The sequence below is a fragment of the Bos taurus genome, chromosome 16, assembly GCF_002263795.3.
Source record: "Bos taurus isolate L1 Dominette 01449 registration number 42190680 breed Hereford chromosome 16, ARS-UCD2.0, whole genome shotgun sequence".
NCBI lineage: Eukaryota > Metazoa > Chordata > Mammalia > Artiodactyla > Bovidae > Bos > Bos taurus.
In genome coordinates, this window is record NC_037343.1 from 21,257,796 (window position 1) to 21,281,725 (window position 23,930).

A 23,930-nucleotide genomic window follows, 5' to 3' on the forward strand; every position below is an offset into this window, starting at 1 on the left:
CGGCGGTGTAGCCTCCCTGCCCACACTGCTCAGGCTCTAGGTTGCTCCTCTGGGAACCATCTGTGGCCGGCTCTGGGCTGCATGTACCTCCCAGGTCCAAGCCGCTCAGGTTTTGGCACTCGGGTAGTCCTCAGAGGCGCAGACTTGGTTGGGCCTGCGTTCGTGCCCTTCCCAGGTCCGAGCAGCTCAGGTGATGAGGTGTTTGGCAAGCGCGATTGCTGTGACTTATCGCCTCCCTGCTGCTCAGTTATCTAGGTGTACAACCGGCGCACCTTCTCAGGCAGATGTTTACCATCCAGACCCCCAAGAAGTTTTAGTTAGCAAAGAAGCCTGCTTACAGTTTTATAGATAATGTTTCTCTGGGGCTGCGATTGTCCCCTTCCGGTTCTGGCTGCCTGTCACTGGAGGGGGATGGTCTGCAGCCGGCTATCTCTGTTCAGTCCTTTGTTCCATGCACGGGCCTGGTGGTGTCTTAGCTTAGGGCTGGCTTTTCGTGTGGTAGATATCCCACAGTCTGGTTTGCTAGCCCAAATTATTTTGCTCAGATAGCACTCAGGGTATTCAGGCCAGGTCCTTACTCTAAGCGATGCAGCCCGCGCTGTGCCTCCCTGCCCAGCCCCCGCTTGCTAATGGCATGTGCAGGCATCTGCGCTGCTTCTCCGCTGGGGGAGTTACCGTAGGTCTCGCAATCTGCGGGTTTTAATTGTTTATTTATTTTTCCTCCCTGTTATGTTGCCCTTTGTGCTTCCAAAGCTTGGCACAGATTCGGCAGTGAGAAGGTTTCCTGGTGTTTGGAAACTTCTCTCTTTTTAAGACTCCCTTCCTGGGATGGAACTCTGTCCCTCCCTCTTTTGTCTCTTTTTTTATCTTTTTTATTTTTTCCTACCTCCTTTCGAAGACTTGGGTTGCTTTTCTGGGTGCCTGATGTCCTCTGCCGGCCTTCAGAAGTTGTTTTGTGGAATTTACTCAGTGTTTAAATGTTCTTTTGATGAATTTGTGGGGGAGAAAGTGTTCTCCCCGTCCTACTCCTCCGCCATCTTGGCTCCTCCTCCTTTCATTATGTTTCATTTGTGATGAATGAATGAATGTTTCATTCATGATAAATGTTAATGTCAGTGAAAGAACTGGGACATAACAATGTCCCAAATGATAACACTGAAGCTATAGTTATTGATATGTTCAGTAGGGGTCTTCCTGCTTAGCTAAGCTGGTAAAGAATCCTCCTACAACGCAGGAGACCTTGGTTCTATTACTGGGTTCGGATGATCCACTGGAAAAGGGATAGGCTACCCACTCCAGTATTCTTGGGCTTTCCTGGTGACTCATATGGTAAATAATCCACCTGCAATGTGGGAGACCTGGGTTCAATCCCTGGGTTGGGAAGATGCCCTGGAGAAGGGAATGGCTACCCACTCCAGTATTATGACCTGGAGAATTCCAGAGGCACTTGGCAGGCTACAGTCCATGGGGTCACAGAAGTGAGACACCATGTTTGCCAAGAGTCATTATGAAATGGTCAGGACAGATAATTGGCAAAGAAGGGAAAGAAAGGTGATAAACAGCCCAGTATTTAAACCCACTTATCCCTGCTTTTGTTCAGAACAAGTTGAGAAAAGAATAGATGGAAATCAATAGTATTAGTTTTATTAGCAGTGAGAGCTGGATTGAAAGTTTACAGGAGAGATGAAATAACTAAGTAAGCGTGGACCCAATAAAGGTGGGAGAGGATGTGTTGACAAGCATAAAGTTGAAGGCTGTAACAGATGGAAGGAGAATTTAACCCTGTAAGTCAGAAGGAATGAAACAAGTGTAGGATCATATATGGATACTTTTGTAGGGATGATTGAAAGTTGAAGTAAATTTGCATTTTGAGGACTTCAAAATCCCAATTGATCTTATAAAATCATGCTGAGAAGAATCAGAGACAGACAGGGGCTCTGAGGGACCAGCTAGATTTGAAGTCGATGAATAAGTAGTGTCTCCAGTCTGCCTGGTTATATGATTTATTCCAGCAATTATCAGCAGCCTGAGCTTATAAGGATGGAGAATAACAGTAACAGCACTTAACAGTCATTGAAGACCTGCTATGAGCTAAGTATTCTAATTGTTTAACATGAATTACCTCTCTTAATTCTCATTGCCACCCCTTCTCCAATGCATGAAAGTGAAAAGTCAAAGTGAAGTCGCTCAGTCGTGTCCGACTCTTAGCGACCTCATGGACTGCAGCCTACCAGGCTCCTCTATCCATGGGATTTTCAAGGCAAGAGTACTGGAGTGGGGTGCCATTGCCTTCTCCGATAAGGTAGACAGTTATCCCCAATTCATGGATGAAGCACAGAGACATTAAGGACCTAAGGTCAATGTTAGTGTGTGGTGGTCTAGACCAGGGTTCACATTTGCAATGAGTACATGGTTCTGCCTCTTTTAAAAAGTTAGCATTTATTGAGTAAATTCTATGTCCTGGGCACTTTTCAAAGTGCTTTAGCTATAGTAACATATTTATACTTACATATGACCAAATGGGGCTTCCCTCATAGCTCAATCAGTAAAGAGTCTGCCTGCAGTGCAGGAGACCTGGGTTCGATTCCTGGGTCAGGAAGATCCCCTGGAGAGGGAAATGGCAGCCCATTTCAGTATTCTTGCCTGGAGAATCCTATGGACAGAGAAGCCTGGCAGGCTACAGTCTATGGGGTCGCAAGAGTAGGACACGACTGAGCGACTAAACACACAAGCACACACATGGCCTTATGGGATAGTTCTGTTATTTCAGAGGCTTCCCTGGTGGCTCAGACAGTAAAGAATCTGCCTGCAGTGTAAGAGACCTGGGTTCAATCCCTGGGTTGGGAAGATCCCTTGGAGGAGGAAATGGCAACCCACTACAGTATTCTTGTCTGGAGAATCTCATGGACAGAGGAGCCTGGTGGGCTACAGTCTGTGAGGTCCTGCAGAGTCGGACATGACTGAAGTGACTTAGAACAGTACCCATGTTACAGTGAATTTAAGTAATACAGGCTAGGATCACAGAAGAAGTAAAAGATAGAGTTGGGAATTCAGATTTAATTAATTAACCAGTAAGTTCTACTGCATAGTTGAATGGATTATGGTTTGGGGCATGGCCAGGATGGTGGATGTTAGGAACCTGAGTCATTAAAATAACCAACCATGTGATTCAGATTACTAGGAGAAAAAAGTGAGGGCAAAAAGAGGTAATAGATTAGGAAAAACTTGAGAGATCACTCCACTTGAGATCTTTCGGGAATAAATCTTATGGTTAACTAAGAATGTGGGATCTAGTAGACTAGGAAGTTAAGAGGATGAGATGTTTGTGTCTACGCTTATTGAATTATTAACACAGAGCAGACTTGAATGATGAGGATACGTAGGGCATGGCTAACGTTGTATCAGGATGAAGGTCGGTGAAGGTGAAGGAGTCGAAGAACTGTGAAGATAACTGTTGGTTGCTGTCTATACATGAAAATCACTTAAAATTTTGCCAGAACGCAAAGTAGAAGGAAAGCCTGAATGACATGCCAAAGGCTATCATGAATATGGAGGAATGCCTAGCGAGTCTGTATATAATAACCATAAGGAAGGGCAAAAGAAGAGATATTCAGACCGCTAGAAGCTAGATGCTGCATGATTTGAAAGTGACATTGGGGCACTGAGATAATGCAAATCTATCCCTGGTCACTGCGATCCAGGGAAGTACTGGATCTGAATGTTTTGCTCAGGAAGGCTGCAAGGGAAGTGGTGCTCTAGACGAGAAGGCAGCTTCAGTTATAATTTTTTTAAAAGGTAGAAAATGTATTTATTGAAAAGTTTGAGGCCATAGCCGAGTGGGTTAGCATACACAGGAGATGGGTTCCACAGGGCAATGTTGAAAAGATTCTAGGCAAGGGAATGAGGAGTGTTGGGAAGAGTAACAGGGTAGCTGAGGATGGATATACCAGAAATGTAAAGGAGAGCTGTGATTAATTTAGCAGAAAACTCCTTGGGCAAACTCAGTTTCACCAAAAAACAAATAGACAAATAATTGCTTGATCCGACCATATCCTATTGTGGAGAAATTTAAGTTGCTGTGCCTATTTTTTATTTCAGCAGTGAATTATGGATTAAAAAGTACAAGGGTAGTACTATTTCCTCAAATTTTGAAGGAAAAAAAGAACCCAAAAATGCACACAAACTTCTAAACAACCCAGTAGTACATCACCCGAAACAGAGACTAGACTGTTATGTTTTTTTTTTTAGAACAGATCAGTTTCTTGATCAAAATATTAATTGACCAACTTCTTTTGAAAAAATTATGTTATCAAATTATATTACCACCAGAGGGACTTATAGTTTAAGTAGTAATAAAAGATCATAGGGTCATGAAGCATATGGGATGGAATTTTCTAGGCTCCCTACCATTGAGGAGACCAGAGCAAAAATAGGAAAGCAAAAAGATAACTTTAAAAAAGCTAAAATAAAATTTTTATTTCTTGGAAACATACAGAAAAGTACAAAAATCATTATCACCCAGCTCAGTTGTCACAAAATGGCAGGTATAACTTGTATCTGGTAGGTACTAGTTAATAATTTCCATCCAAGAAGCCACAGGTCTTCAGAGCAAAACTGTGTGAGAACACAGTGGGCTGAAAACGAGGTGGCCTTTAGGATCTGGATGCAAGATTGTAGCCAACCAGATTAAGGCAACATAGTGTTCTATGGCCAAGAAGCATGGATAAAATTAAAAATTTTGATAAGACTTTGATAAAATGTAAAATGAATTTCTCTTGTTTCCTTAAGAAATAATCCTTCTTCAATGACTCATGGAATGTCAGTTTTTTTGCAGAGTCCCATAGAACACTGGAAATGATGCTTGACACATGCTGCATTCCATTGGTACATTTTCTTTAACAAAAGAAAATTTTCATTTACTTGCCTGTTTCTATAATGCCAAGCATTCTTCTTTTAGCTACTAATTTCTTGGAAGTCACCTTTTAACCCACAACTATGAAATCATCTTCAAACTAAATCCTCTGTTGAAGAACCAAGCAAGACAAAACATGGAGTTTCCAAAGAGAGTAAAAAAGGTGTGTAACTTAAAGTTTCTAGAGGGACGGTGATCATAAAAACATCATTTGCTATGTTTCCTCTATTTTCCTTAGGGGATTCGGGTTTCATTCGTGTGTGTAATAAGCCAGTTCAGAATGTGTGGCAATTGTGTATCAGAGGAGTCACAGTAGGGAGTTTTCAGATCACTGTGAATGGGGTGTCCACTTTAACTGCTCTACTGAGAATAACTCTTGATTAGTCACGCAGGAATCTCCAAGCTGTAAATCCACAGGGCCTCTCAGAGGTCTGCATGCTGCCCGTCACTCCAGTGATCTGGTGGCCTCCTCTGGCCTTGGTGACAATATAGTCAGGTTTTCCTCCCACTCTTTGATCATTTCTTCTCACTTTTTTTCAGTCATTCCTGTGTATCTTGTTTATTCTGTTATTATATGGGACTATTTGTAGTTTTTTAATATCAAAGTTATTTAAGATTCTCTTCCTTTGTATGTTGTGTTTGTGTTGTTGTTTGCTGGGAATGACTTCTCCCCACTTTACACACCAAACAAATCCCATCTTTTCTTTCAAGATCCTGCTCGACACTGGGCATCCTCCCCGCCCGCCCCACGCCCTCCACGACGGTCTCTTTCAAGGATGGCCTTCTGTCCATGTTAACAGTAATTTCAGTATTTTATATTTGAGGCTGTGACTCAAATTGAAAGAGAGGAATCAAAGCCAAATCTGGAGAACCTTCCAAGGTAGTAGACAGAAGAAAACGGTAAGGAAGCCAAACTGGGGGTCATAGGGATGGTGGGGGTGATGGTGGGTGTGGCTTGCTACAGACTGGGGGAAGGAACAGGGCTAGAAAGATGCCTAGGGAAGAAAACAAGGCACTTTCATCAGTTTTTGCAAGGACCAGTAATATTTAGAGATAAAGAGAGAAAGGAATCGTATAATGGGCAAGATTTCCCAGGAAATCTTTTACAGGAAATCTTTCTCAGAAAATCTTTTTATAATGCAATACGGTTAAAGGAAAATCCTGACTGGGGAGGGGGAAGATATTCTTTCAGTCCCAAGATTTTCTGAGTCATCATGATAATGCTGTATTTTGGAAACCTCAAACCAGCCTCCTCTTCTTTTTTCCTCCTCACATTCAATGAGTCACGATGTTTCTGCCACAAGAACAGAATCTGCTTCTGCAGGTCAGCTGTCACCTTCCAGTTACCACTCCAGGTGTGCGGTGTCTGTCCTTATGCCATTCCACCCTCCCTGGCATCTGACCCTGGTGACCTTCTCCGCGAAGCCATCTTCTCCTTCACGTCATGCCCAACCCCCCAGCCCCCGCCGTTCGCTCTTCCCAGTGCCCTTCACTTCATGAGCTTCTCTTCTCCCTTTTACTTCTTATAAATACACACTAAGACTTCTTCCTTGGAAAAAATTCCCTCAGTCTCTCTGCTCTCCCTTAGTGACTCCATCCATTTTCATATCTCCAGCCATTTTTCATTCAGGAAACACTCTGGTTGCTGGCTGTGACTGCTCTCTTAAGTTCCAGACCTAGTCTGATGACAATACATTAGACCTTTGAACCTGAATGCTTTGTGGGAAGCTCAGTCCTAATATCTGCCAAACAGAGGTGAATATTCCCACATTACTGCTCTTCTTGCTAATTCTCTGCCCGGGTCCTAAAGGCAAGATTTTCCCGCAACTCTACACTCCCTTATATTCTTCTTGATTAACCTGTTATCCATGTTTTTTGCCTCTGTTTCTATAAAATGCCCTCTGTCCATGTCACTCTTCTGTTCCCACGAGTCTCTTTTCTTCCCTCTGGGTAATTAAGCAGGCTTCACCTCCTTCACAGACTTCTGGTCTTATGTCACTTATGCAGATTAACATGGCTTTTTTTTTTTAATTTTATTTTATTTTTATACTTTACAATATTGGATTAGTTTTGCCAAATATCAAAATGAATCCGCCACAGGTATACATGTGTTCCCCATCCTGAACCCTCCTCCCTCCTCCCTCCCTATACCCTCCCTCTGGGTCGTCCCAGTGCACTAGCCCCAAGCATCCAGTATCGTGCATCGAACCTGGACTGGCAACTCGTTTCATACATGATATTATACATGTTTCAATGCCATTCTCCCAAATCTTCCCACCCTCTCCCTCTCCCACAGAGTCCATAAGACTGTTCTATACATCAGTGTCTCTTTTGCTGTCTCGTACACAGGGTTATTGTTACCATCTTTCTAAATTCCATATATATGCGTTAGTATACTGTATTGGTGTTTTTCTTTCTGGCTTACTTCACTCTGTATAATAGGCTCCAGTTTCATCCACCTCATTAGAACTGATTCAAATGTATTCTGTTTAATGGCTGAGTAATACTCCATTGTGTATATGTACCACAGCTTTCTTATCCATTCATCTGCTGATGGACATCTAGGTTGCTTCCATGTCCTGGCTATTATAAACAGTGCTGCGATGAACATTGGGGTACACGTGGCTTGATGGTCTGCTCTGAGCCAGGTATTGAGAAAGGTAATGAGTCAGGGTTCTCAACTCTTCTTTGAAAACAAAACTAAACGAATATCTGGACATGTGCTTCAAAGATTCCAATTGAATTGGTCTGGGGTGGGGCTTGGACATTAGTATTTTTCAAACTCCCCAAATGAATTTGACATTTAGCCAGAGTTGAGAACTACAAACTTAAGTATAGAAATGCCAAGAAATGGATGTTGTTCTTTATGGAGCTTAAATTCTAATAGTTGGGGAGACAGACATTCAAGAACAAATAGTCAAATATGTGTAAAATTAAAAGTGATAAGTGCCATGAAGAAAATGAACAGGGAACTTTGAGAGAAAGGATATAGTAGAACAATGTGTGTGAAACCACAAGTCTTTCCAATATTACAAGGAGTAATATTTAATGTGAATTTTTAAGGATGAGTATAGTTTGGCCAGGCAAGTAAGCAGATGAGAAGAAAAACATTTTTGATGAATTTGAGTCATGGAAGAGCCTGGCATGCTTTGAGCAAATAAAAGCAAGCCAGGGTGGATGGCATGTGTGAGGGATGGGAAGAGTGGCTGAAATGAGGTTGGAACCGAAAAAAGGACTTTGTTAAGAATTTGTTAGGTTTTCTTAGGTGCATTGAAAAGCCATGTATAGCATTTTAGAGACAAAAACAATTTTTAAATTTGTAATTTTACTCTGGTTTCCCTGTAGAGGATAAGAGGGGTTCAAACCAGAGCAGATGGAGGGAGACAAAGTATAAGTTTGAAGTTAGATAAGGGTGGTGGCCACGGATATTAATAGAAGTTTACAGATTGGATATATATTTTGAAAGAAGAATTAATAGAATTTGTTGGTGGAGTAGCTATAAGCAACGAGGGAAGATCACTCATCATCGAGGATGATTCTCAGGTTTTTGGCTTAAGATACTGAGAGCTGATGATGCCACTTACCTTTTTTTCTTTTCTAATAGGCTTTGTTTTAGGGCAGTTTTAGGTTTGCAGCAAAATCGAGCAGAAGGATTTTCATGTTCCTCATGGCTCTACACATTTCTTTACCTACTTTTGCCTTTTATGGGTGTTTTATATAAACACAATATACAATATGTGGTATTGCATCTAACTTCCTTTATTTTTCATAATGTTTTTGAGATTCTTCCACGTGACAGCATATATCGGTATTTCATTTCTTTTTATTATTGAATGGATAACTACATTCTGTTAATTTATTAACCTCTTGATAAACATTTGGATTACGTCCAGTTTTTGGCATCTATGAATAATGCTACTATAAATATTTGCATGCAAGTCTTTGTGTGGACATATATTTTCATATATGTGTGGATTCCCTTGTGTGGATTCCCAGGAATGGGATTGTTGTATTATATGTGAAGCATGTATTCAACTTTTTAAAAATAGGCTTTTTTTTTTTTAAAGCAATGTTAGGTTCATAGCAAATTTGAGCCAGAAGTTGCCTTATAAAATCAGTCCTCCATATCCTCAGATTCTGCATCTGTAGATTCAACCAACCATGGATTCAAGTACTAAAAATTCCTGAAAGTTCATAAAAAGCAAAACTTGAATTTTGTGCACAGGCAACTGTTTACATAGCATTTACATTGTGTTAGGCATTGTAAGTACTGTAGAGATGATTTGACATATGAGTGTGTATGTGTGCAGCTTATATGCAAATACTCCACCGTTTTATATAACGGATCAGAGCATTCTTGCACTTTGATATCTGCAGGATTGGGGAGGCAGATCTTGGAACCAATCCTCTAAGGACACCAAGGGATGACTGTACTCTCTACCCCCTCCCACATCAGTTCAGTTCAATCTCAGTCCTGTCCGACTCTTTGCGACCCCATGGACTGCAGCACTCCAGGCCTCCCTGACCATCGCCAATCCCTGGAGCCTACTCAGGCTCATGTCCATTGAGTCTGTGATGCCTTCCAACCATCTCATCCTCTGTCATCCCCTTCTCCTCCTGCCCTCAATCTTTCCCAGCATCAGGGTCTTTTTCAGTGAGTCAATTCTTCACATCAGGTGGCCAAAGTATTGGAGTTTCAGCTTCAGCATCATTTCTTCCAATGCATATTCAGGATTGATTTCCTTTAGGATGGACTGGTTGGATATCCTTGCAGTCTAAGGGACTCTCAAGAGTCTTCTCCAACAACACACTTGAAAAGCATCAATTCTTCAGCACTCAGCTTTCTTTATAGTCCAACTCTCACGTCCATACATGACTACTGGAAAAACCGTAGCTTTGACTAGATGGACCTTTGTTGATAAAGTAATGTCTCTGCTTTTTAATATGCTGTCTAGGTTGATCATAGCTTTTATTCCAAGGAGCAAGCATCTTTTAATATCATGGCTGCAGTCACCACCTGCAGTGATTTGGGAGCCCAAGAAAATAAAGTCTCTCACTGCTTCGTTTCCCCATCTATTTGCCATGAAGTTATGGGACCGGATCTTAGTTTTTTGAATGTTGAGCTTTAAGCCAACTTTTTCACTCTCCTCTTTCACTTTCATCAAGAGGCTCTTTCGTTCTTCTTCACTTTCTGCCATACGGGTGGTGTCACATCATTATCACCCAGACTCCATAATAAGGGTTCACTCTGTGTTGCATATTCTACTCCACTCTCATCTTGCTAGTGTGGTTTCTGAGGAAAAATTGAATGTAATTCTTATCTTTGCTCCTCTGTTAAGTGAGATGTTTATCTGCTCTGCCTTATATAAGGTTTTTTATCTTTGATTTTATTGAAATGTGAATATGATGCACCCACCTAGGTGTAGGGTTTTGAGGGATGTTTGTTTGCTTTGTTTGGCATTTATCCTGCTTGGTGTTCTCTGAGCTTCTTGGATATGTGATTTGGTGTCTGACATTAATATGGGGGAAATCCTCAGCCCTTGTTTCTTCAAATAATTCTTCTGTTCCTTTCTTTCCTTCCTTTATTCTTCTTTTGCTTTTTGGAAGTTTGCTTTTTGAAATATGCTCCAGGTCAGAAATCTTTCCTCAGCCTTGCCTGGTCTACAAATAAATCCATCAAGGCCTTCTTCAGCTCTGTTACAATGTTTTTGATCACTGGCGTTTCTTTTTGATTCCTACTTAGAATTTCCCTGTCTCTGCCAGCATTGCCCATCTGTTCCTGCATGCTGCCTACTTTGTGTGTTCAGTGCCTTCACTTATTAATCACAATTGTTTGAAATTCCGGGTCTGACAATTCCAGTATCCTTGCCGTGTTAGAGTCTGCTTTTGATGCTTGCTCTGTCTCTTTAAACTGTGTTTTTGCTTCTGTTCCTGCTGGGTCTGTTTCTGTAGGCTTTGTGTGCCAGTAGGTCCTGCTTCATACTTCCCCCTGAGGTTGCTTTCTAAAGGAGATTGCAAAAATCAAGAGATTCCTATTCTATGTAGAATTAAGTGCATTCTTGCAGCCTTCTAGAATTTGGTCCTGATTTATCTTCACGGGCTTATTTCTGACTATGGCTTCAGGCGGCCAAAGTAATGTTCATTGAACATGTGCCCGATGTTTTTTCCATATGTCTTTATTTTTACCATTCCCTCAGCCTGGACTACTTTTTTCCCTTTTATTATTGTGAAAATTCTACTCATCTTTAACAAATTCAGATCCTCTTTCCACAGGGTTTTCTAAAGGATACATACCTTTACCATAACCTTTGGTGTATACTTCTTATACAGGTTACTAGAGGATACTTACCACAGGCTGGTTATGTTGTTATCAGTAACAAAATTGTTTTCCTAATCCCTCCCACCTCTTCCGCCCAAGAACAGCTTGACGGGAGTGATCACTTTTTATTCATCTCTGTACCCACCTGAGATCCAGCAAAGTGTTTCTAAAGTTAGTAGACGCTCAATATTTATTGAACTGAATTAATATATAGAGAATGTTTTCTTATTAAAATTTCTTCATTTAAATCAACATTTCAAGAGAATATTTTAACATATGATAATAATGACTAGGATATCCTAATGATTCATAAAAACCATTTGTTAACTAATAAAGCCAGCTATACCTGGGATTTGCATTTAACATGACATGACCCCTCTTTCTTTTGACTGAAGACATTTAAACATTTTATGTCTTCATAGAGTGAAAGACGAGAAAAAGCATTTGTAGTCAGTAAAAGTTTGTTTAAAAAATATTGCCTTGGATAGGTAAGAACCATTCCAAATATATTCTCTGTGAATCCCTAATGTCTCCATGAAATTGTTATTCCTTCTGCAGTGCTGTATTGAGGGTTAACATGACTATTGTCTGTATCTGAGAAATGACCATATTTCCTTTTTGTTCTCAGCAAGAGTAATTGAAAGTAGAATATCTTACTAAGTGTTGGCCCATGACAGTGTTAACACTCTTGACTATCTCTTAATGGCAGAACGATTGTTTGCTGAGTGGGAGTTTTATAAATCCCCTGGCACTAGTATGTCCCGATAATTATGATGAAGTACATTGGTCAGTGCTGATTCGGTGGTCCCCACCCTGGCAGGTATTTCATTCACCGTTCCCTGGCCCACTTCCACTTGTCCAGTTATTAGAGACCTTTGCTACTCTTCTGTGCTTGCCTAGTGTTATTTTTTAAAATCACATTTTACAGAAACCTCGAACCCACACGTATTTTAGACAGTCTTCCATTTAGAACAGTTCATCTCTCATGGTATTCACAGAATCTAACTAATGGGGCAAGAAAATACTCTTTTAAGATCTTTTTTAAATTGAAGTATAATAAAATTTATAATGTTTTGTTAGTATCAAGTGTACAGCAAAGTGATTCAGTTGTACATATATATATATATATATACTCTTTTTCAGATACTTCTCCATTATAGGTTATTACAAGATATTGAGGAGAACTACATTCAGTATTTTACAATAACCAATAAGGGAAAAGAATCTGAAAAAGAATATACATATGTATGAATGTACATATGTATGTATAACTGAACCACTTTACTGTATATTTGAGACTAACACAGCATTGTATATCAACTATACTTCAATAAAAATTTTTTTAGAAAAGAAATTGAGTATACTGTGCTATAAGGTAGCTCCTTATTATTTGCCTATTTTATATATAGTATTGTATATATGAAAAAATACTTTTAAATTTTGTTTCTTTTAATGGCAATCAGTGGCTCCTGTTTGCTATGTAATTGTCGTTTGCAGAAGTAAAAGTTAAATATTCCCACCTACCCTGTAGAGTACTTCATTCCTGGAATAAGCAGTTACTTTGAAGGAAATGGCAACCCACTCCAGTATTCTTGCCTGGAAAATTCCATGGATGGAGGAGGCTGGCAGGCTATAGTTCATGGGGTTGCAAAGAGTCAGACACGACTGAGTGATTTCACTCACTTTTGAAATCATGAGAAATCACTATTTCTCATCTGATAAAATCTGAAATTGAAGCACTAGTATCTGTCTATGGGAATTATAGGTGTGTGTGGTCTGGTTTAAAATTCTTTTTATTTTTCAGAAACTTGTTTTACAAGTAAACCTCAATAACAAGGAGAAGAGAAAAAAATTAGACTATGGCTTCCTCCAGGCAATTACAAAATAAAGGTCAGCGTATGAGTGGAAAATGACCATAAAAACATTTTTCACGAAATACAGCCGTAGATGTGCCAAATATAACAACTATATCCATTTGCTTTCAAATAAATTGCATTTTTAAAGTACTTTCTCTTAGAATACTTTGGTATAAGGATAGAAACAGAGGAGAGCCAACTGATAGATTGTTAAAAATATGGAATGGTTCAAAATATTAATGTAATTCTAAGGGTGACTGGGTAACAAATGGTACATTTGCTCGTTGTTCAACCTGACATAATTAATATTCCAGGTCACGCTTAAGTTCCCATGATGGAGGGTCTGAAAGGGGAAATTCAAGAAAAAAATATATCTATTATATAACTCATTGCCTTTTTTTCCTTTCCTTTTGACGAGTCAGAATCATAGCCTTAAAAAAAAAAAAAATCAGTGCTTTCACACCTCATTTGCCGTATTCACCACTGGGCCACCAGTCAGCAGCCAGGCCTGATCCAGGGAGGTCAGTAAGAAGCTATTAGCAGCGTCCTCTCCTGAGATTTCTTGGGTCTTATTGAGTTGAATGTTAGCATGACAGTACTGCAAATAACTCAGTTGTAGGCTTCTTTTTTTTTTTTTAAACAGTTAGCACAGATTTCCCCATAGTGTTGGTCACTCTAGAAAATTATTGCTGAAAATGAAGTCCCCAAAGCAAGCTTGGCAGTAGCCCTTCTAAGTTGTGAAAAATGTGAAAACGGAAAAATATGTCATAGTCCCTGAGGATTAACTTTTTACTTATTACTGTGACTCATAGTAATATTTTTTTTAAAAATCCACAACAAACCCTTAGTCACAAAGTGGCTTGCAAATTAATGAAATATAGCCATGGAGACAGTAGTTGAGGCTGTTTCATTTACTTAAAGAAAATAATAATTAAATGAATACTGTATTAATATAAATAGGGTATCTGCTTGCTATAGGGATTGCGGGGGTTGGACCATTTTCATTGACAAAAGTTAGGCAAATGTATTAAATTAATTTCTAAAATACTGACACCTTGAAGATTTTAAATGATACATTTTCCATTCAATTAAAATATATTTTTCATCTATATATGATTGAAATTGCAAAGAGAATACACATGAGGAGGTCTCCATATAGGTTGCAAAATATAATTTAAGAAAGCTATCATGTCTACTGATCTATTTGCATTTCCCATCTAGCCTATGTATACATGTGCATGCAAATGTGAAGGAGATCAAAGATTTCTAATGGGGTAAAGCTAACAGTGGGTTGCTATTATTCAGGTAGATAGATATTTTTAAATGATAAATTATAATCTAGTTACATTGTATCTATTTTGCCATGTTAATCTGTAAGATTATGGAAATGATAAACTAATGGACTTCAGTTAACTAGATCATCACAAAACAGTATTCTATTCTCTTGTATGTCTTTCATAAACTATGAAGATTTAATTCTGCTTTATGTCAGACTAGTCTTTTTAGTCTATTTAGTCTTTTTATACTATTATATCAAATATAATAGTATAATATTTATTGTTATTTCTCATTACAATTGATTTATAGTCTCATCTTAGAAAATCACCCAAAAAAATCATATGAAAATTACCATCCACTTAAAAGTTACTATCCACTGAAAGCTACTTTGAATGTGTGTATAGATTTTCTTACATTAGCATCATTAAAAATATCTGCTTATGTGTCCACCTTGTTCTGTATTTAGTATTATAGTAAGAATATGTTAACATGACATTAAAAATGGCTTATACAATGCCTATAATGTTTTCAATACTTTCTTTCTTGTATGAATTATATAGGGAAAAATTCTCAAAGAAGAGTCAATTCAAAACATTTTTAAAATAGGTAAATATACTTACATTAACTTTTTCCTTAGCATAGGAAAAATTGAGTTGGAGGTGACTCAATAGGTCCAGAATAATTTGGTTCTAGATCACAATGTATTCAAAAGGAAAGTGAAAAGGATATAATCTAAAACTTTAAAAGAAGTCAGTAAGATTTTGAAATAAAGTCAAATTTTACTAAGATATTTATGTGGCTTGGGAAAGTAAAAGTAAAATAGACTTCATGGGCCTTTCTGAACAGTGCATTGTTTTTCTCTATAAGCATTTAGCATTCATTTTTTGAGTGTCAAGCACTTTGGTAGGCCCTCAGTTCAGTTCAGTTCAGTCGTTCAGTCGTGTCCAACTCTGCGACCCTATGAATCGCAGCATGCCAGGCCTCCCTGTCCATCACCAACTCCCGGAATTCACCCAAACTCATGTGCATCGAGTCGGTGATGCCATCCAGCCATCTCATCCTCTGTCGTCCCCTTCTCCTCCTGCCCCCAATCCCTCCCAGCATCTGGAGATGCAGAAATACCTAAAACAGAGTCCCTGTTCTCCAGCTGCTTGCTTAGGGAAGACCGACACACACAAAGATAATTATGAAACAATGTGATAGGCACTATGATAGACTTATCCCCAAGCAATTAAGGAAGCACTGGGGATGGGACTTGAAATCTTGTCTGAGTTGATACTCTTGTTGTTGTTTGTCACCAAGTCAAGTCCAGCTCTTTGCAACCCAATGGACTGCAGCATGCTAGGCTTCCCTGTCCTTCACCATCTCACAGAGTTTGCCCAAGTTCATGTACCACTCCTTGGCTCTCTCTCTGTCCTTTTCTGAATACATTGGCTGATACCTTGACAAATCAATCTGTGGGAAATTATTATGGCTTGATAATTCCCTTCCTGTCGTATTAGTTAGTCAGCTCAGTCATATCTGACTCTTTGCGACCCCATGGACTGCAACACGCCAGGCTTTTCTGTCCATTACCAACTCCCGGAGCTTGCTCAAACTCATGTCCATCAAGTCAGTGATGCCATATAACCATCTCATCCTCTGTCGTCCCCTTCTCCTCCTGCTTTCAATCTTTCCCAGCATCAGAGTCTTTTCCAATGAGTCAGTTCTTTGTATCAGGTGGCCAAAGTACTGGAGCTTCAGCTTCAGCATCAGTCCTTCCAATGAATATTCCAGACTGATTTCCTTTAGGATGGACTGGTTGGATCTCCTTGCAGTCCAAGGGACTCTCAAGAGTCTTCTCCAACACCACAGTTCAAAATTAGATAGAGGTTAATATGGGCTTCAGACTTTATGTTTGGGGGCTCCAAAATCACTGCAGATGATTGCAGCCATGAAATTAAAAGACACTCCTTGGAAGGAAAGTTATGACCAACCTAGACAGCATATTCAAAAGCAGAGACCTTACTTGGCCAACAAAAGTCCGTCTAGTCAAGGCTATGGTTTTTCCAGTAGTCATGTATGGATGTGAGAGTTGGACTGTGAAGAAGCTGAGCACCAAAGAATTGATGCTTTTGAACTGTGGTGTTGGAGAAGACTCTTGAGAGTCCCTTGGACTGCAAGGAGATCCAACCAGTCCATTCTAAAGGAGATCAGCCCTGGGTGTTCTTTGGAAGGAATGATGCTGAAGCTGAAACTCCAATACTTTGGCCACCTCCTGCGAAGAGTTGACTCATTGGAAAAGACTCTGATGCTGTGAGGGATTGGGGGCAAGAGGAGAAGGGGACGACAGAGAATGAGATGGCTGGATGGCATCACCAACTCGATGGACATGAGTTTGAGTGAACTCCAGGAGTTGGTGATGGACAGGGAGGCCTGGCATGCTGTGATTCATGGGGTCGCACAGGATTGGACACTACTGAACGACTGAACTTGAACTTAAATATGGGCTTTCCAGGTGTCACTAGTGGTAAAGCATCCTGTTTATTCAGGAGATTCAGGTTTGATCCCTGAATCAGGAAGATCCCCTGGAGTAGAAAATGGCAACCCATTCCAGTATTCTTGCCTGGAAAACTCCATGGACAGAGGAGCCTGGTGGGCTATAGTCCATGGGTTCGCCTGGAATGGCTATAGTCCATGTGGACACAACTGAACACACACACAGAGAGGTTAATACTTACTGAGGAGTTTGCCTGGAAATATAAAGTAAAATATATTTTATCTTATGAAATAGGTCTTTCCTGATAGCTCAGTTGGTAAAGAATCCGCCTGCAAATGCAGGAGACCCCAGTTCACTTCCTGGGTTGGGAAGATCCCCTGGAAAAGGGATAGGCTACCCACTCCAGTATTCTTGGGCTTCCCTTGCTGCTCAGCTGGTAAAGAATCCGCCTGCAATGTGGGAGACTTGGGTTCGATCCCTGGGTTGGGAAGATCCCCTGGAGAAGGGAAAGGCTACTCACTCCATAGTCCGTGGGTTTGCCTGGCATGGCTTTAGTCCATGTGGACACAACTGAACACACACACACACACACACACAGGTTAATACTTACTGAGGAGTTAGACTGGAAATATAAAATAAAATATATTTTATCTTATGAAATATAAAAATATTCTGTTCCCCAGGATAGCTCTTCAAAGGCAATACTGTAGTTCATCCTAATACTTTAGACTTGCTTATTCTGAAGAGGTAAATATAACAACTAGAAATATTTATGAATCTGATAGTGGCATAAGAGAAAAGCACATTTTTAGGAAAAACAGGCTAAATGGATACATTCTTTGCATTGAATGTCTACAGAACAACCAAACAAGTCATTCTGTCCTTTAAAATATAGGTTTTCTTCATGAATATGCATTTGCATGTATGAAAGGAGTAAAAACTGTAGTTCTATATGGTTTGTGTATTCAAACATCATTGAATTTTCAGAAAATGGAATATAAACTTGAATTTAACCTTTATTCCATGTACATCTATGGAACCACTATTGCATAACAGGAACTGTATTAAATAAGTCTTGACTATTTTGATGCAGAGTGTGACAAGGCCAGTCATAAAACAACAAGGGTAATGTTACATTATAGAACCATGTGGATACAACTCATTAAATAAAGGATGTATACATATAGCTGATCCACTTTGTTGTACAGCAGAAACTAACACAATATTGTAAAACAATTATATTCCAATAATGAAAAAATATAGGATGTTATTTTGAATGATTATATAAACACACACACACACATATATATATACACACATTGTACATACACATGTATTTTTATATATATACCATTTAGATTATTATTTTAAGGAACTTAAAATGACTAGCATTAGTTAGGTTGTATAATGAATGCTGCAGCTGCTGCTAAGTTGCGTCAGTCGTGTCCAACTCTGTGCGACCCCAGAGACGGCAGGCCACCAGGCTCCCCCGTCCCTGGGATTCTCCAGGCAAGAACACTGGAGTGGGTTGCCATTTCCTTCTCCAATGCATGAAAGTGAAAAGTGAAAGTGAAGCTGCTCAGTCGTGTCCAACTCTTCGCGACCCCATGGACTGCAGCCTACCAGGCTCCTCTGTCCATGGGATTTGCCAGGCAAGAGTACTGGAGTGGGGTGCCATCGCCTTCTCCAGTGTAATGAATAATCATTCAAATAATCAAATATTTATTAAGTTCATACTTTGTACCTGAAACTGGTTCAAACATTATATATTTGAGTTTGTGTGTGAATGTATGACTTCTAGAGATGGTTAAATATACATATACATAGCTAATGGTTAAAAAACAACATGAATGCCTTAAGGTCCTTCTGTTATTTTTTTCTCAGGTACAATTATCTCAAATATGTCACGTGTGGCAGAAACTATAGCTCAGTTGTTCTTAGTGTATTTAGTTTTCAACCATGAATGGTTCCAAAACTGTTGGCCTGGAGACAAAGGTCTTTTGTAATCTCAGACAAATTGGACTTCCCTGTGGTTCAGAGGGTAAAGAATCTGCCTGCAACGCAAGAGACCTGGGTTTGATCCCTAGGTCAGGAAGATCCCCTGGAAATGGACTGGCAATCCACTCTAGTATTCTTGCCTGGAGAATCAATCCCATGGACAGAGAAGCGTGGTGGGGGTCGCAACGAGTCCCACACTGAGCAACTGAGCTACTGAGTGACTAACACTTCTTTCTTTCACTTATATGAATCTGAAGTCCACCTCTTATATAGTTTAAAATAGTCAAATTTGTCTGGGACAACTTTATCTTCCCTTTATTTTATGTGAAAATGAAAGATAAAACCAAAATGATGTGGTTCTGCTTTAGATTCCAGGAATATATAATTCACCGTTCAGAAAAGATCCTGACCCATGGGAGCTGAGGCTGCAGAAGGCTAAGCCTCTAACACACCGACGCCCGGAAGTGAAGCGGAAGCGCTCCATCTGCCTTAGCGACTGGCTCGCTTGCACCAGCGCCCGGTCCTTTCCTCGGTCCGGAATTCTGCCCCCTATTGACAGGAAACGCTGTCAGGTACGCATTAATCTTACATCAGAATTGTCCCAGTGATCGTATTCTTTCTGTTTTTTTTTTTTTTTTTAGTTACTGTGTTTTGTTTTGTCTTTGTGAATAGAAAGAAAAATTACTTTTTACTGAATCTAATTTTTTTTTGGCTATGACGTGCAGCTTGTGGGATCTTATTCCCTGATCAGGGATTGAACCAGGGCCCTCGGCAGTGATAGCACTGAGTCCTAGCCACCGGACTGCCAGATAATTCCCCCAAATCTAATTTTCAATAATAAAAATGAAGTGCATTTTAAATATATACCAAAGAAATATTCAAATGTTTCCTTGGTACTGAATTTTATTGTTCTGACTATGAAAATAACACACAGAATTTGGGGCTAGTATGTATCTTTTTTATGTAACAATATTGTGGTAATGGCATTTGTTATAACCTGTTGTTGCTAGAAAAATCCTATATATTATCAGCCTCTCATCTGGTGGGTCTTGTACAAGTGTGCGTACCAAGTTGCTTCAGTCGTGGCCGGCTCTATGCAACCCTATGGACTGGAACCTGCCAAACTCCTCTGTCCATGGGTTTCTTCAGGCAAGAACACTGGACTGGGTTGCCATACCCTCCTCCAGGGGATGTTCCTGACCCAGGAATCGAATCCATGTCTCCTGCCTCTTCTGCATTCCAGGTGGATTCTTTACTGCTGAGCCACTGGGGAAGCCTGATGGTTTGTGTAATCATATACAATTATCAACCTAATTTGGATGGGAGTCACTGAAAAAGTATAACTTGGAGAATTAGGAGGGGGGACCAAAAATGCAAAATTCAAGCAAAGACAAAAAAAAAAATCTTCACTACGGATTAAGATATAGCAGGATCAATCCATGACTTTCTAGGGCTAAAGAGTGGAGTGGGGGGAGTTTTGATGATTGTCACTGTCCTGAAAATCCCAAAGAACAACACTTCTGTTGCTGTTCCCCGCCCCCACCCCTATTTAAACTGGACTAGACAAACTGCCTCCAGGAAGCATCCACCCGGAAATGGACTGACTTTGGTTCATGCAGCCAGGCTTCCAGAACTGCTACGGACTAGCTTCACATACAGATTTGCCCCTGTGTATCTGTTGCTGTATAACAAGTTACTCCAAAGTCTGATGGCATCAACCAACACACATTTCTTTGCTCAGTGTCTGTGGGTCAGCGTTGCAGGTCCAGCTTAGGTGAGTGCCTCTGACTGAGGAAGACCTCTCATGAAGTTGCAGTCAAAGTGTCAGCGGGGGTATAATTTTGTATCAAAGCTCAGCAATGGGTGGAAGGAGAGGAGGGTGGGGAGATCCTCTACCAAGGTCACTCACATGGTTGTTGTTTTCCTGTCTCTGTCTCTCCTCATTCAGTCTCTATAGTGCTCCCTTCCCTGGAGATCACAGGTGGGGCTGGAAGTGCCAGTCTTCTGATCACTTGGTCTTTCTGGTGACCGATCTCATCCGGAGGCTGAGAGACTTAGGGGCTGTAGCCTAAGTCATCTTATTAGCATAAACTTGGGTGTAATCTTGCCACGAGCAACAAAAGATACTCCTGTCATTGGGAAATTGCAAAGATTCTAGGAGCTCTGTGCCAGGGGAGCCAGGGACAAAGACCAAATATTTCTTACTGTACCACAGTGGTATATATATGAAGATATATATGTATACATTTACATAAAGATATACAGTCATATATATATGGAATACACATCTGTATGGAAGATTTTATTATATATATGTGTATGTACATACACATATACATATATAGGTGTGCACATAATCATATGTGCACATAATCACACATGTGCACATAATCATAGAATACATTTATCTAACATGCAACAAAATAATTACCCCTGCTAGTAATTTCCTTTCCCTTTCCTTCTTTCTCCATCTCCTTCCTTCTTATCCCTGATTCTCCGCCCCACCCTATCATGCATTCTTTTCCTTCTTTCTCTTATTTTCCTTTCACTTTCTCTCTTCACTCATCTTCTCTTCTCACCTTCTCTCTTATCATCTTTGACTTCTTCTTACTCCCTTCCTTTCTTGCTTTCCCCCCACCCTTCTTTCCTGTCCTGTTTTCACAGGATGGGAAACCAATTTCCTGTCAGTCAGTTCAGTTCAGTTGCTCAGTCGTGTCCGACTCTTTGCGACCCCATGAATCGCAGCACACCAGGCCTCCCTGTCCATCACCAACTCCTGGAGTTCACTCAGACTCACGTCCATCGAGTCAGTGATGCCATCCAGCCACCTCATCCTCTGTCGTCCCCTTCTCCTCCTGCCTTCAATCTTTCCCAGCATCAGAGTCTTTTCCAATGAGTCAACTCTTCGCATGAGGTGGCCAAAGTACTGGAGTTTCAGCTTCAGCATCATTCCTTCCAAAGAAATCCCAGGGCTGATCTCCTTCAGAATGGACTGGTTGGATCTCCTTGCAGTCCAAGGGACTCTCAAGAGTCTTCTCCAACACCACAGTTCAAAAGCATCAATTCTTCGGCGCTCAGCCTTCTTCACAGTCCAACTCTCACATCCATACATGACCCCAGGAAAAACCATGGCCTTGACTAGACGAACCTTTGTTGGCAAAGTAATGTCTCTGCTTTTGAATATGCTATCTAGGTTGGTCATAACTTTCCTTCCAAGGAGTAAGCGTCTTTTAATTTCATGGCTGCAGTCACCATCTGCAGTGATTTTGGAGCCCAGAAAAATAAAGTCTGACACTGTTTCCACTGTTTCCCTATCTATTTCCCATGAAGTGATGGGACTGGATGCCATGATCTTCGTTTTCTGAATGTTGAGCTTTAAGCCAACAATTTCCTGTACTTACCTATAATAAAAATGTACATGCGTGACTAGGGACATGTGAGATGATATATGCTACAGTCCAAATAATAATATTTACACTCTGACAGTCTGTCTGTACTTATGAGGTGATGTGTGAGACAATAATAAGTTAATTTTTTTCCAATATTATTTAAGCTTTGAGAAAAATTTATAAATATAAGATGACTATAAAGTAATGTGGGTTATTAAAAAATATAGAAGACTTTATTGACTTATAATTGGACTCACATTCTCAAATATTGGAAAGTTAGAGCTAAGAGTCCAAGAAGACTTGCAGGTTCAGGTTGAATCCTGAATGGTCTACACATTCTAGGAATGAGTATTTGAAAATGAGTACAATGAGAGGAGCTGACGTTTGAAGTTTTGTCTGAAATTTGGGGTGCCATCTCACTCCAGGTATGATTCGTACAAGTGATCCCTTGAGGTCTAAAAGAGCCTGTCAACAAAAACACAGGTCAGTAGAAGCCTTGGCACAAGAGAACCTTGACAGCAGCTGTCAAGTTTGCTAACCAGGAATGTATTCTATTCAGCTCAAAGGCAAGGTATTCATTGTCTAAGATATAAATGTATGGACCAGGCACCGAAACACATAGAAAGATGGACATTATCAAGGATTGTGGTCCTGAAGATTCTAGTGAATGAGAAAAGAAGAGTGGGTCTATTTTTATTCTAAATTTTGCTGCTTAAGTAAAATTTCTCCTCTTTCATTTCCTAATCTTGTTGGCAAGAGCAAGTTCCAGAACAAGTAGTGGAATAGGCCTAAAAATGGGTATGTATTGTATCGATACATCAACAAAGGTCAGAAGGCAGGATTTGACCACCAAGAAGACTTTGCCGCTTGTGAACACCAGTTCCTTCAAAGTCATAGCCTTGGCTTTTTGCTTATGTATTAGATGCTACCATTGTTCAAAATCTTTTCAAGCTTCTCTCAAAACTAGGAGTAGTAAAATAATAATAATTAAGCTAGGATTACAATTTTAGTGTATTTATTATTAATATGTTCTAAGTACAATGCTGAGTGTTACTTATATTGTCTTGCATTATCTCAAGAGCAATTTTGTGAGATAGTTATTATTCCATCTCAACATTTGAAGAGTAAGGGTCTAGAAAAGTAATTTGCCCCTGAGAGCACAACCAAATATTGTTCAAATCACAACCAAATATTGTTCAAATCACAGCACAACCAAATATTGTTCAAATCACACATTTGTCAAGTGGAGGATTAAAAATCTAAACAATACCCTATTTGAGTTCTTAATTGTGAACTTGTCATCATGTTACTGTATCTTTAAAAACTAAAGTTCCAATAAAAATCCATTAACTACTTTCAAATATAGCAATCCTCCTGTCCAGCTGCGAAAAGTACTAGATGATACTTATTTGCCATTTGTGTTATTTACGGTCCATGACTTTTATGGTAACTGGTTCCTATTATTGGTTTCTATTAATGTAAAACATAAGTGAACATAAATGAGGCGTGAATCATTTCTTTTTATTAGCCCCACAGTCTTCCCTCAGTGCTTGCAGTAACTCCAGCTGTGTCTTGTTAGTGATAACCTATTTAAAGAAGAGATCTTTAAGGATAAGGGATATGATTAGAAATCTTTGTCCATTTTATATCACTTCTGCACAACAATCATAGCAAAAACAAAATGTAATTGATTGCACAG

The 23,930-nt window shown here is 39.8% G+C and overlaps 1 protein-coding gene across 6 annotated transcripts in view; it reads left to right on the top strand.

Moving 5' to 3' along the window:
• The window catches only part of SPATA17 (spermatogenesis associated 17), a 265,096-nt gene that overhangs the window by 131,961 nt on the left and 109,205 nt on the right, over nt 1-23,930 (top strand). For all 6 annotated transcript variants that reach the window (XR_009490826.1, XM_002693949.6, XM_005216791.5 and 3 more), the window contains one exon: nt 19,211-19,414. Coding sequence is in view for 5 of the 6 variants with exons in the window: in XM_002693949.6 (XP_002693995.2) it covers nt 19,211-19,414 (204 nt within the window). In the remaining variant the exon portion in view is untranslated. The remainder of the gene's footprint in view (nt 1-19,210; nt 19,415-23,930) is intronic.